The 12,455-nt window shown below is 55.6% G+C and overlaps 6 protein-coding genes across 6 annotated transcripts; 3 read left to right on the top strand and 3 right to left on the bottom strand.

Annotated features, from left to right (window-relative positions):
* Positions 1 to 1,095: 1,095 nt before the first annotated feature.
* P152DRAFT_450491 (uncharacterized protein) lies at positions 1,096 to 2,992 on the top strand (the record flags this gene model as incomplete). The annotated part of the gene is made up of 4 exons (XM_033678174.1): positions 1,096 to 1,378; positions 1,540 to 1,617; positions 1,667 to 1,924; positions 2,031 to 2,992. The coding sequence occupies 4 exons, from the start codon at positions 1,096 to 1,098 to the stop codon at positions 2,990 to 2,992; spliced, it is 1,581 nt and encodes a 526-aa protein (XP_033532995.1).
* Positions 2,993 to 3,643: 651 nt separating this feature from the next.
* Positions 3,644 to 4,126, bottom strand: P152DRAFT_474957 (uncharacterized protein; the record flags this gene model as incomplete). The annotated part of the gene is made up of 3 exons (XM_033681375.1): positions 3,644 to 3,777; positions 3,889 to 3,980; positions 4,035 to 4,126. 3 exons carry the CDS (start codon positions 4,124 to 4,126, stop codon positions 3,644 to 3,646), a joined length of 318 nt encoding a protein of 105 aa, XP_033532994.1.
* Positions 4,127 to 5,532: 1,406 nt separating this feature from the next.
* Positions 5,533 to 8,247, top strand: P152DRAFT_399572 (uncharacterized protein; the record flags this gene model as incomplete). Its single annotated transcript, XM_033676522.1, has 1 exon — positions 5,533 to 8,247. One exon carries the CDS (start codon positions 5,533 to 5,535, stop codon positions 8,245 to 8,247), a length of 2,715 nt encoding a protein of 904 aa, XP_033532993.1.
* Positions 8,248 to 8,628: 381 nt separating this feature from the next.
* Positions 8,629 to 9,279, bottom strand: P152DRAFT_474955 (uncharacterized protein; the record flags this gene model as incomplete). The annotated part of the gene is made up of 3 exons (XM_033681374.1): positions 8,629 to 8,826; positions 8,901 to 9,017; positions 9,250 to 9,279. 3 exons carry the CDS (start codon positions 9,277 to 9,279, stop codon positions 8,629 to 8,631), a joined length of 345 nt encoding a protein of 114 aa, XP_033532992.1.
* Positions 9,280 to 9,316: 37 nt separating this feature from the next.
* P152DRAFT_459758 (defender against death DAD protein) lies at positions 9,317 to 10,076 on the top strand. Its single transcript, XM_033679747.1, has 3 exons — positions 9,317 to 9,625; positions 9,722 to 9,843; positions 9,908 to 10,076. Exons 1-3 carry the CDS (start codon positions 9,395 to 9,397, stop codon positions 9,972 to 9,974), a joined length of 420 nt encoding a protein of 139 aa, XP_033532991.1. The 5' UTR covers positions 9,317 to 9,394; the 3' UTR covers positions 9,975 to 10,076.
* A 184-nt stretch (positions 10,077 to 10,260) lies between these two features.
* On the bottom strand, positions 10,261 to 12,150 carry P152DRAFT_399513 (PLP-dependent transferase; the record flags this gene model as incomplete). Its single annotated transcript, XM_033676518.1, has 3 exons — positions 10,261 to 10,530; positions 10,585 to 11,744; positions 11,931 to 12,150. The coding sequence occupies 3 exons, from the start codon at positions 12,148 to 12,150 to the stop codon at positions 10,261 to 10,263; spliced, it is 1,650 nt and encodes a 549-aa protein (XP_033532990.1).
* Positions 12,151 to 12,455: the final 305 nt, after the last annotated feature.

Genomic DNA, 12,455 nt, shown 5'->3' with positions numbered 1-12,455 from the left:
GGTATGTTGTAACTCCGGACATCATGCAATTTTGTATTGACTACGAAGTCTACGATGGAGTGGAGAAGTAGTATGTAACTAGTGGAGCCAAAGATCGTATTGAATTCGAGAGATGGAATGAAAGGATTGATACCACTTTGATGCCCCCCCTTCCAGAGTAGTACTGCCCAAGTGCCCATGCAGTATTTACGATAAATAAATTGCATGCTATGAAGTTGCCGAGTTTATAACTCCGTAGGTACCAAGTACCTGTACCGGGACCTCTACGGGTAACTAAAGTTGGTAGGAAGCACAGGACAGTTAAAATCTCATCCTCTGGTGCCCCAACCTCCTCAACTTGTAAATCTCACTCCCCTTATTACGTACCTACTTGTTACCCCTCAGGCCCTCCACACTCCGCATCTCTCGTTTCATGCTATGCTGATCGTATTAAGCATTTGGCTGTATATACACAATACCTTGTCGCTCGCTTGATTGATTAACCTTAGAAACTGCTTTCGTTTGACGTCGGGGCCACCTCAGCCTCCGGAAGTTCGCTGCACCACATGGGCGTTGTGTCAACCTCTTCCCTTACGAGCGTACGATGATTATCATCCCATCTTAAGTCCACGCTTTCACCAGCCACCTGGCATCTATCAAATGCACAAGCTAGAAGCCATTCACTCGCTTAATTCGGTTGTCACCTCGCTTCACATTGAGGCCGAACTCACCCGCCTCTTCCTTCTCATATACCCTTATCATTAACATCCCACATCGTGATTCCACCCCCGTCGTCTGCCCACTTCCCGCCTCCAGCCTCCACCGGGTCCCGTCGATTTTCCTACAGGCGCTCGACGACGCACTGCGCCGGCTGTGACCGTTCCAAAGAAACAGCCACGTTGGGTCCCGCGACGGACGTGCACAAAGCGGGACACTGGGCCCCGAAATCGTCAACCTACGCCTATCCCCAGCGTCTCCGCCACCCTCGCTCCATCAAAACCGCCGCTATCTGCCCTAGCGCTCCACGACGACACCGACTCTGAAGGGAGCAATCCTGAGAGCTGCTCAACAACCCGCTAAAACCGCCGATCGATTATATCGAACAAAACCCCAGCCATGTCCGTCATGGAGGAACAACAACAGTATCGCCCGTACTATCCCTCATCCCAGCAACAACCCCCCTCACAACCACCGCAATCGCAACCGCCACCGCAGCAGCGCCCGCGAGCCCAGTCGCACTTCAGCTTCAAGAGCAACAAGAGCGGAAGCTCGTCGACGCACGGGGGAGCGAAGTCGACGAAGGAACATCTGAGGGAGACCGACGCGGAGAAGAGGAAGAACCGCATCTCGCACACGACGAAGGCGAATCCGAATGCCGCTATGATGGAAATGCAGCCTGGTACGTTTGTTCGAGTGCATGCACGGTTCCATACATCCCGACGGAAGCGATTACGGAGCTTCGGGTTGTAACATGCGGCTCTGGGAAGCATCCGTGGGGATGCTGGATTGGAATTGGGTCCGATGTGTGGACATAGTTTTGCTAACCTGCGATTTTCACAGTCGCAAGAGCGCTTGAAGCTTCCACACTTGGTGCGCTGCGAACCGGCACTCTCAAAGATATTCATGGCAATGTGATCAGTAAGTCCGCTTGAAGAGCTTTACGGAGTCAGCAATTGACAAGAATCAGCGGATCCCGACCGGTCAAATCCGACACGATCACGGATGGAGCGTCCTCTCGATACAATTCGCGGTTTCGACGAACAAATCGAGAAGAGCTGGTGGGATAAGAGGCAGTCGATGTATGGGTCGAATGGTATGTTCGAACCAAATGGCGACACAAAGACGGCTTTACGGAAGGGTCTCGGAGAACCAGAAGCTAATCAGACATCCATAGGGTACGACCAAAACAATAGCGGTAACAATAGTCGGCGGAATAGTCAATTTGGTACGCAACAACAAACCCATCCTCTCAACCGCACCGATACATCCATGATCCCCAATCCATCACAACTACACTTTATTATAACTCAACAGCCCACTAACCCCCACAGGAATGGACAGCTACTCTCGCCAACCCGCCTACGGCTCTGGTTACTCCACCCCCGGCGGCTACTCCAATTCCAACGCAGGCGGCTACTACCGCAACCGCGACTCCTACTACGACTCCTACTCCTCCCCACAACAGTACAACCCCCCTCCCCGCCGCCACTACCCCGGCCACCCCACCCCCCGACCCTACGGCGACAACGGCACCTCCCCCCACGAACGCACCCCCGAACCCGCCCTCTCCCGCTACAACCCTGCCCAAGGCATCTACCCCAACCAAGGCTACCACCAAAGCCGCGATACCGTCAACACTGGTGCCTCCGGCTCCGGCAGCGCCAGCGGCAGCCAAGGCTTGACGAGCAGCGAGCTGTGGCCCGGCAGCGCCGACACCAGCATCGAGGACGGAAGCCTGGGCGCCGCCGCGGCAGCGAAGGACTCAGCGAACATGGCCCCGGATCCATACTCCTACGATGGCGTAACGCCGCCGCAGCTGCGCAATCCCGTGGACGACCAGGGGTTCGGGACGGGGTGGGGATACGGGTCACAGGGCGAGCAGCAGCCGACCCCGACACCGGCCGTGCAGAGCCCATACCGCGATATGTCGCAGCAGTACAACGCGACGAACTTCCCCACTGACAGCGGCTACGGCAATTCGAGCTACAACCACGCCGACCAACCGCCGCAGCCACCTCCGCATCACTACCAGAGCCAACCCGCCTCGAACTACCCCTCCCCTCCGCACCAGCCGTACAGCAACGGCAACAGCAACGGCAGCAGCAACGGCGGCGCGATCCATCTCGGCGGCGGAAACGCGTACTCCGGAGCGAACAACGACGCGCCGCCGCCGCCGCCGCCGAAGAGCGGAAGGCTGCAGGCGGTGAGGTCGGGGGCGAGTCAAGGGTTGCAGACGAGCGGGAGCACGAAACGGAAGAGTTGGTTTAAGCGGCGGTTTTCGGGGAAGGGCTAAGTTCATTCCGCCGTGGGGATTCCGAATCTTTCTTATGTAAACGCATTCTATGGAGGGTGCAGGTGGGGCGGTGGGGATATATGATATGAATCTGAATCCTGCACTTCTTGTTGGTCCGAGGCGAGGGAAAAGCGGCGCCATGGGACTCGATGGGGGGATCTGGTTCTTAATTCTAATGACGGCGATGTGGTCAATGTGATACTCCGGTCTTCTCTGGGAGAACTAATGACGTGGCCGCTGCATGAATATTGTGGGATATGGAATGGATGGGGGTTCTGTGTCTCTTTGGCGACCTTTGGGAATCGGCGATGGGAAGTGCTAATTCTGGGTGTGCGTTCCGGAGAATATCTTTCATGGAGTTTGCGAGTCCGTGGAAATGTGTATTAGCGAGGCGGAGGACTGCCTTGCCTGTGACGAGCGGGTGGCTATTCAATCTCGAGCACTTTCCGCAGCGTCACTTGCGTGCTCTGGATCTCGTGAGGCTCCGTGCTATCGCCCATCTGCATACATATATTTCTACAAATTCCCGTCCACGTCATCCCACCGTTCCGTTGGTCAAGAAATCCATCTATCAACGTGCAAGAAAAGCCATATCAAAACTACCTTACATACCCGTAGACACCCAAACGCCCAACCAAATGACATATATTTTCACTCCTTCTTCTTCTCCTCTCTCGCCTTCTCTAATTGATCCGACTGATCTTCCCGCATGGCAACGATGATATACCCGATCAGCACCACGTTCGCCATGATCGCGGCGGTTGCGCCAGCGAACGTCGCATTACCTGTCGATTTAGTTAGTCAACCGCTCGCTCGCATAGTCGACCGCTCCTCCCTCAAGAACAACAACACCGCTCTTGAATAGACCAGGGGCAGGGATAAATGGGGAGACGTACCTCCGAAAATTGTATTGACGCTGGCGAAGTAGGTGCCGATCGGAAGGGTGATCATGGCGAATGTGAAGCCCAGGAGCTTGAGGATGACAGGGCTGGAGGGTTCGGTTAGTAAGATTTCTCCGATATGCATAGGGATGGTGGCTTACGTAGGGACGGCAGGGGTGGTGTTGGATTTCTCGTCCGAGTTGGGAGGGGGGACGTCCATGGGGGTGGAGGAGACGGCGCGGCGGGTGGCCATGGTGAGGGATTAGATGGGGGGAAGTTGATAGTAAAAGAAGGTGTTGGTTCCTATATCAAGGACTCTTAGATGGGTTGGGATGGATGGATATTTGCAGAATGAAGGGGTTCTTGAGAGGATGCTTTTCGTGAGTCGTGATGGGCTGGGGATGGCCTAAGGTAGCAAGCACGCAACAAATGATTCTTCACTTGTATTGCACGGTATTATAAGACTCGATGTTTAGAATCAGCTGGAAGAAGGGTAGCAGATATTACATTCAAATTCAAATTCAGGTATAGCTGTTCATTGAGCCTGATGTGTCAATATCGAGTTTGATCTCGTGATCACGCGTCGTATATCGCGTTTTCATGACAAGGATTTGACGCCGCTGGAGGAGATTCTTTTAACCTGTCACTTGGGATGCAATCATCCACCTGTTTATCTGCAAAAGTTGCTTGTCATTTGGAAGCGCTTAGTGTTATTGGTGTTCGAATAGAACTTGCCACAATATTTGCAGTCGCCGTCATTACTGTTTTCATCTGAAGTCATAGAATAGAATCCGCATTGCATGCCCCTGGAGTTGACTTGCTTACCGGTATTGGGATTTTGATGTCACTTTAGGACTCCTTATCGAAACAATTCCGTTCCTCTCCTCTATCACCTTCACAATGCCTCGCTCCGACCCGATCCTTTCCTCCTCCCCTCCTCCTCAAAACCCCACCACTCCTCATGACCGCCGCCTGGACTACGAGTCCATCGCTACCCTACCCCTCTCCTCCGTCGACCTCCTCGTCCCTCGCTCCGACACTCGACGGTCGAACACCCCTCCAGGGCCACACGTAACTCAACCTACACAACCCATCCGGAGACGTCCTGTCGTGTCTTCACCAAGCTCGACACCCGTCCGCCACCTCGACCGTGTCCCCGACTCCTCACCCACTCAAGCGACCTTCGTTCCAGATAGTCCCTTACCACAACGGCCAGCACAAGAGCGAGCACCAGCAGCACCGGGATCCAATAAATTCGTTCCGCGGAATCCTCCCAAACCGAGCACGTTTGCTTCGCTTATGGCACCGCCGGGAACTCAATTTCGGGCACCTTACAGATACACTCAGCAACTGAGCGACGACGAGGACGAACTTTCTCAAGCACTACCCGTGAAACCCAAGCGGAAAGTGAACATCGACACCTCGGAAGACGAACTGAGCATCACCCGGTCAAATATCCCGCAGTCCATTTTCACCAACGGCAAAAAGCAGCTTGTGCAAGGACATTCATCGGGCTCTGCTACTTCGACGCTCAGCTTATCCCACTTCGCCTACGATCCGAACCGGCCGATGGCTTCAAATCCCCAGAAGCGGTTGGACGACTCCATGACGGATGCTCGTCCGACCAAAAAGTTGAAGCAAAGCGGACCGGCACGAGCGATGCCCGTCGGCGGAGACTTGACACTAGACGACATTCACGACCGAGAAGTTCGAGGCAAGGTGCAGCGACTCCATGGGTTGTTCCCTTCGGTGAGGATTATGGACCTGAAAAGCCAACTCATGCTTAATCGTGGTAACTTTGAGCGAACCTTTGATTGGTTTAGCGACTTAACTAAGAGTGATGAGAGTGAAAGCGACGATCAACCGGTGATTCTGGATCGGTCGCAAGTGAAGGCGCCTAGGACCACCGCGAAGAGGCAGTTGACGAATAAGAAGACTATTCAGGAGAAATGGGCATCAACTCAACGTCCTGCGGAAGCAGATTCGGACGCGAAGAAGCCTCGACGGAGACTCGTGCAAGGCGTTCGGCAACGATCCCAGTCCGCTGATGCAGACAGCACTCCTAAAGAGGTGGTTGAGATCGACTCTGATGATGACGATGTCGTTGAAAAGTCTGAATACGATGACTTCAAGACCGCAAAAACCGTTGCTCAACTGAATGCCTATCTCCTCAAGTACATAAACAAGTGCAGCAAGGACGATCTCCGTGATGTCTCCAACCAGAACGATGAAGTCATTGACGAGGTTCTTTCTCGCCGACCATTCAAATCCATCACCGCCGTTCGCGGCATTGTCATCGAGTCCGTTACAACCGGAAAGAACGGACGTCAACGGACAACCAAGAAACAGATTGGCGATCGGTTGGTCGAGTCGTGCTTGGAGATCTTGGAATCGTACCAAGCCGTGGACAAGCTCGCGGCGGAGTGCCAAAAGCTAGGAAACCCGATGCAGGAGCAAATGATACGCTGGGGGTTCGATGCTGCGGGTGCGAAGCAGCTGGGAGAGATGTCTTTCATCGGGAGCAACTCGCCGCGTGATTCAGGTGTTGGCACGCCCTCGCCCGATGTGTCCCAGGACGATGAGATTGTTCCGCAAAAGAGGAGGGGCGTAAGGGAGCGGCATGGCTGGATCACCCAGCCTTCGATCATGTCTCGGGATGTGAAGCTGAAGGACTACCAGGTCGTCGGCTTGAACTGGTTGAACTTGTTGTGGCGGGAGAACCTCTCTGGAATCCTGGCCGATGAGATGGGTCTGGGAAAGACGTGCCAGGTCATCGCCTTCTTGACCCACCTTCGCCAGATTCAAACCCGAGGAGTAAGTATAGTCGTTGTTCCTGGCTCCACGCTTGAGAATTGGCTCCGCGAGTTCCGGAACTTCTCTCCTCAACTCCGTGTCGAGCCATACTACGGGGGCCAATACGAGCGTCCCGAGCTGCGTGAAAACATCCGACACAATATCAAGTCGATCGACGTCATCATCACGACCTACGATATTGCTTGGAAAGTCCCCGACAATTCCTTCCTCCGCAAGCTGGAGATCAACGTCGCCGTGTTCGATGAAGGCCATTATCTGAAGAACCAGCGCACACAACGCCACACATCGCTCATGCGAATCGCGGTCGAAGCCGAGTGTCGGCTTTTGCTGACGGGCACCCCGCTCCAGAATAACCTGGCGGAACTCGCTTCGATCCTTTCCTTTATGATGCCGGAGGTATTCTCCCGGCACAAGGACGCGCTGGATTCGATTTTCAAATACAAAGCAAAGACGAACGACACAGACCACAAGGGATTGTTGTCCACCCAGCGCATCATCCGCGCGCGCTCCATGATGGCTCCGTTCATCCTTCGACGCAAGAAGCAGCAGGTTCTCAAAGATATGCCGAAGAAGACGGGCCGGGTGGTTTACTGTGACCTTTCGGACCGCCAGCGTGTAATCTATGACGAGATCCTCGAGAAGGAACGACAAGCCATCCTTGCGCGACAACGCGGTGAGAAAGCTGACAACATCGCCTTGATGTCGGAATTACGGAAGGCGTCGATCCATCCGCTCCTCTTCCGTCGGATTTATGACGACCGCACGATTCACCGTATGTCCCGTGACGCCGTGAAAGAAGAGCCGTTCCGCGACTCCAGGGTCGACTACGTCTACGAGGACATGGAGATCTACAGCGACTTCAACCTGAACCATCTGTGCGAGCAACATCCGACGCACCTCGGGAAATACATGCTGCAAAACGACGAATGGCTAGACTCCGGCAAGGTCGCAGTGCTCTGCGACCTCCTCCGCACCTTCGACGCCAACGGCGACCGCACCCTGCTATTCTCCCAGTACACGATGATGATGGACATCCTCGAGCGGGTGCTCGACCACCTCGACCTGCCATACTGCCGAATCGACGGCGGCACCGCCATCTCGGATCGCCAGTCGCTGATCGACGAGTTCACCGCCGACACGTCCCTCAAAGTATTCATGCTCTCCACGAAAGCCGGTGGTACGGGGATCAACCTCGCGGCGGCGAACAAGGTCATCATCTTCGACATGTCGTTCAATCCACAAGAAGATGTGCAGGCGGAGAACCGGGCGCACCGGGTGGGGCAGACGCGGGAGGTGGAGGTGATTCGGCTGGTGAGCCGGGGCACGATCGAGGAGAAGATCTTGGGGTTGGGGAGTAGTAAGTTGGCGTTGGATGATCGGGTGGCGGGATTGGAGGGGGATGGGGAGAAGGATCGGGGCGGGGAGGAGGTGGAGAAGAAGGGGGCGGAGATGGTGGAGGGGTTGTTAGCGGAGGAGTTGGGGTTAGGGAGGGAGGGGGGTTTGAAGGAGGGATTGTTGGATGGGTTGAAGAAGGCGGGGTTGGATATGTCGGCGGCTTGAGGGCTGTCGGATGGATTGTGGGAAGTTCATCCTCTTTGAGTTGGACGGGATGAGGGAGTCGGATGACTCCATGTTTCGGTGTTTTCAGCGTGTTTCGAGATCGATTGAGGGGGTATGGTTGGCGCAAGACGACTTGTACGTCTTGAACGTTCATGTGCTCTGTCCAGCGTGTTTATCTGGACGGAATATCTGGTGTGGAGAGGAAACTCCATTATATTAGGCACTGTATGAGTTCTGGTCGGATCGGTTCGATCCGCAGGACGACTACCCAGTACTGTAGCTACCATAGCATGGATACTACTATAACTATATCCAAAGCAAATATTCCCCCTCGCCCCTTTTGCTCCTCCGATCAACTCCCCAAACCCCGACCAGCCCCCTTCAACGCACCCGCCCACTAAATGCCATCCCAAAACTATACAGACCATAGGTCGCCAAAACCGACAACCCAATCGGCACCGGCTTCCCCGTCCGAATCGCCCGCGGCAAGCTCGCGCCCGCTAACACGACCGATGCCAGCAGACCGATCTCGACGCCGTAGGGGGCGCGGTTGCGGAGGCGGAGGCCCGAGAGGGCGTACTGGAGTGGGTTAGCTGGTGTCGCGAGGGCATGCTATTCCATCTGGTCGGTGACGGAGGAGGGGGAGCACGTACCAATGCGCCAACCGTCACGCCGGCGGCGACGGAGGGGATGGAGCCGGTGCGGGCGTAGCCGATGATGCCGCCGCCTGCGGTGAGGCCACCGAGGACAAGAGCGATATTGTCGAGGGACTGGGAGGGTTAGGGTCTGGTTGGTGGTGGGAGGGGTGGGAGGGAGCTTACCATGGTGATTGAAGTGAGATGTGATGTAGGATTTGTAGAACGGGAATATGGAGCGTGGGAGGGAAGTCAATGGGTCAATGGTGATGTTTCACGCAGCTGTGGTTGTGATGGTGGTGATGACGGAGGTTGATGGATGGAATAAGCAGCTGTTGCAGGGGGGATCCCTGTGCTGCATTCGGACACCTTTGACGTCTCCCAAAGTCCAAATCATTCAAGATTCTACGATATATCGATATATCTCCCACCCAGAACTACACCACCTCACCATCTTCTTCCGCTTAACTACTCCCCCCTTCCCAAACCCTCAACCCCCACCCTCCCTCAAAATGGCCCCCCGCAACCGCGCCCCCGCCGCCTCCACGCCCTCCACCCCGTCCTCCCAACCCACCCCCTCCCGCACGAAAACCGCCTCCAACCCGCAGCATATCATTCATGGCGTCTGGAATAACTACGTCGCGAAAACCCCGCAGCGCACGAAGCTGATCGACACGTTCATGGCGTTCCTGATGGTCGTGGGTGCGGTGCAGTTTGCGTATTGCGTGGTGGCTGGAAACTATGTACGTGTCCCCCTGTCTACCGATACCCTCAATGGCATGTTGTTGGGGATATAGGGTGCCCAGTGAACAAGAGGATGAGTACTGACTTGAGTATAGCCATTCAACGCTTTCTTGTCGGGCTTCGGCGCGACGGTCGGGCAGTTTGTGCTCACGGCGAGTTTGCGGATCCAGACGAACGTGGAGAACGAGGGGGAGTTCAAGAACATTTCGAACGAAAGGTATTCGCTTCCATATGCCCTGGATTTCGGCAGTGGCAGTCGACTAACGAGAAATATCAAACAGGGCGTTTGCGGACTACATCTTTGGGAGTTTGCTGCTGCACTTCTTCTGCGTCAACTTCATCAACTGAGCGTGCATTTTTACACGGGATCCAAAAAGAGCTATCTCTCGGGCGTTCGAGTTGATTTTCATTGTATGATTATGGAAAATGGTACTTGTTCTATTCTAGAGACCACAAAAGTCCACCATGCGATGCTTCGAAAGGAGCCCGACAATACGCGAAACGTTTTGATGATGCTGATCGCCCGTATTACACCGTTTTAAACCAAGGGAACGGCCGATATGCCAAAATCTATAACATCTCCACTCCGATCGTGGGACTCCAAAAGGTGCGCGAGATCTTCCGTACCGACGTCTCACACCCCGTTAGCCACCAACCCGAAGCTCTTCTTCACCGCCACGCCGAACCGGCGGATCGCCTCCTGAATCTTATCGGACGGCGCGGCGGCGTAGGTGGCGCGGAAGAACAATGTATCGTGCTTGGCGGAGGGGTCGGCGTAGAACCAGCTGCCTTTCATGACCAGGCTGCCTTCCTCGATGGAGGTGTTGTAGATCTCATCTTCGAGCTCGAGGAGGGACTGGGTGCCTGCTTGCGGGTGCTTGCGCCAGTCCATCTTCATCCAGAACTAGGAGAGGGTTAGTATAAACGAACATATCGTGAGGGGGTGATGGGAACTTACAAACATGCCGGCCGACGGCGCCACCCAGCTAACCACCTCCTTCGGCAAGAACTTCTCCGATGCATCGAGGATCACCTCCCGCCGACTCGTGTACTCCATGCGGATGAACAGCAACCAGTCGAGATACCCGCTGTGGCCCCAATGCTCCTCCAGCAACTTAAATAGAATTATCTGCGAGAACCCGCTCGGCCCCTGCGTCGACACATCCGCGTGCTTCCGGTATCTTTCCACGATCTGATCCGACGCGGTGATCCACCCCACCCGGGATCCCGGCGCGATCACCTTCGAGAAGGAGTCCATGCGGATCACCCGCCCATCGACGTCCATGCTCAGGAAGCTGGGCACCAGCGCGTCCAGGAACTCGCGGTGCGTGCGTGGCGGCGGTGGCTCTTGTGATTCCGCGCCCGCCGTTTTCGCCACGTACGGCTGCATTTGCAGGAAGTAGTACGGTTCGTCTTCCAGGATGATGACATCGTATTGGCGCGCGACGGCGTACACATCCTGCCGCCGCTGCTTCCCCATCGTCGCCCCCGTGGGATTCTGCCCCGTCGGCACCGTATACAGCACCCGCGGCCTCGGCGCCCCCATCTTCACCGCATCCCACCCGCCCAAGATCTCCGCCATGTGTCCCGGCAACAGCCCCTCCGCATCCATCTTGACGCCCACAACGCCCACTCCCATCGGCTCGGCCGTCTGCACGGCGCTCGCGAATGTATAATCCTCACTCAGGATCTTCTCCCCCTTCGTCGTGAACATCCGCAAAGTCATATCCAGCGCGCTCGTGCTCCCAATGCTCATCGTGCACGCCCAATCCCGATACGGCGGATCGTGCACGAGCTGCGTATGCTCGACAATCCATCGCAGCAGCTGCGCGGCGCCGGAGCCCTGCCCGTAGTTCAGGGCGGTCGACAGGTCGAAGATGGAGCGCTCGGTGGCGAGGTCATGCTTTCCGGAACGGAGCTCCGTGCCGGTGGACGGGGTAGTGTCGCTCTCGGCGAAGTGGGGGGGCGTGGGGACGAGGGAGGTGAGGGTGGCGAAGGGAAAGTATTCGGAGGAGGGGAGGCCGCCGCCGAGGGAGATGATGCCGGGCTTGCTGAGGTGTTTGGCGGCTTGTTTGAGGGAGGAGCCTTTGCGGAGGAGGGTCTCGTCGGTGAAGTGGTCTGGGTTGGGCGGGTCAGCTGAATTGACTACGAAGTTGGTCGGGAATATTTGGCGGATGCGACTAGATGCCTTGGCCGTCGTGCATCATATTGCCATGCAGCTTCAGATATGATGTGCGACCAGGATCCCTAGTGTGATAAAATATACAAATGCATCCAAGAACGCTACAATAATAATGAACTCACCATCCCATCGCTTCGCTTTCGGTCGATCCGTCCGCGGCGACCCGATCTTGAAGGAGCTGGTCACCGACGGCGCGGCGACGCCCCATTGCTTCTTATCGGCCTTATTCCGGCGCCCAAAAATGTCGTTGACCTCCAATGGCAGCGTCAACGGGTTGGGGAATGGGGCGGCGGTGGTGTCGTCCAACCCCTCCATGGAGATGGCTGATGGCGGGGGAGCCATGACGTGTGGCAGTGAGCTGAGTAATCAATTGGATTATTCAAATAATAGATAATCGGTGATTTGGTCTGTGAATCGGATTTTGCACGCAATCATCCAATGGATCGAGATATCTGAATGAAAGGGTGGCACGGAATGGATGGAATTTCTATAAAGGAATGGGGGTTTGATCATTTTAACGACATTCCCCATTTGGTGCCAGACCAGGCACTACCGTTGGGCCGGACCAAAAACACCGCGCCCTACGCAATGATGTACAGGTGGACACCATTCCGCTCCCTGCGGTGAATCCGTTCGGAGATTCGCAT

Source organism: Eremomyces bilateralis (genome assembly GCF_010015585.1).
Source record: "Eremomyces bilateralis CBS 781.70 unplaced genomic scaffold P152scaffold_14, whole genome shotgun sequence".
NCBI classification, from domain to species: domain Eukaryota; kingdom Fungi; phylum Ascomycota; class Dothideomycetes; order Eremomycetales; family Eremomycetaceae; genus Eremomyces; species Eremomyces bilateralis.
The sequence above is the reverse complement of the archived record's forward strand: the minus strand, read 5'-3'. Positions and strand labels throughout refer to the sequence as shown.

Excerpts from the sequence above, each read along its gene's own strand:
- P152DRAFT_459758 (XM_033679747.1), top strand. The coding sequence starts at position 9,395 with ATGGCCCCCCGCAACCGCGCCCCCGCCGCCTCCACGCCCTCCACCCCG. Across the intron at positions 9,626-9,721 it reads GCGTGGTGGCTGGAAACTAT|CCATTCAACGCTTTCTTGTC; the intron begins GTACGTGTCCCC and ends ACTTGAGTATAG. Across the intron at positions 9,844-9,907 it reads AAGAACATTTCGAACGAAAG|GGCGTTTGCGGACTACATCT; the intron begins GTATTCGCTTCC and ends AATATCAAACAG.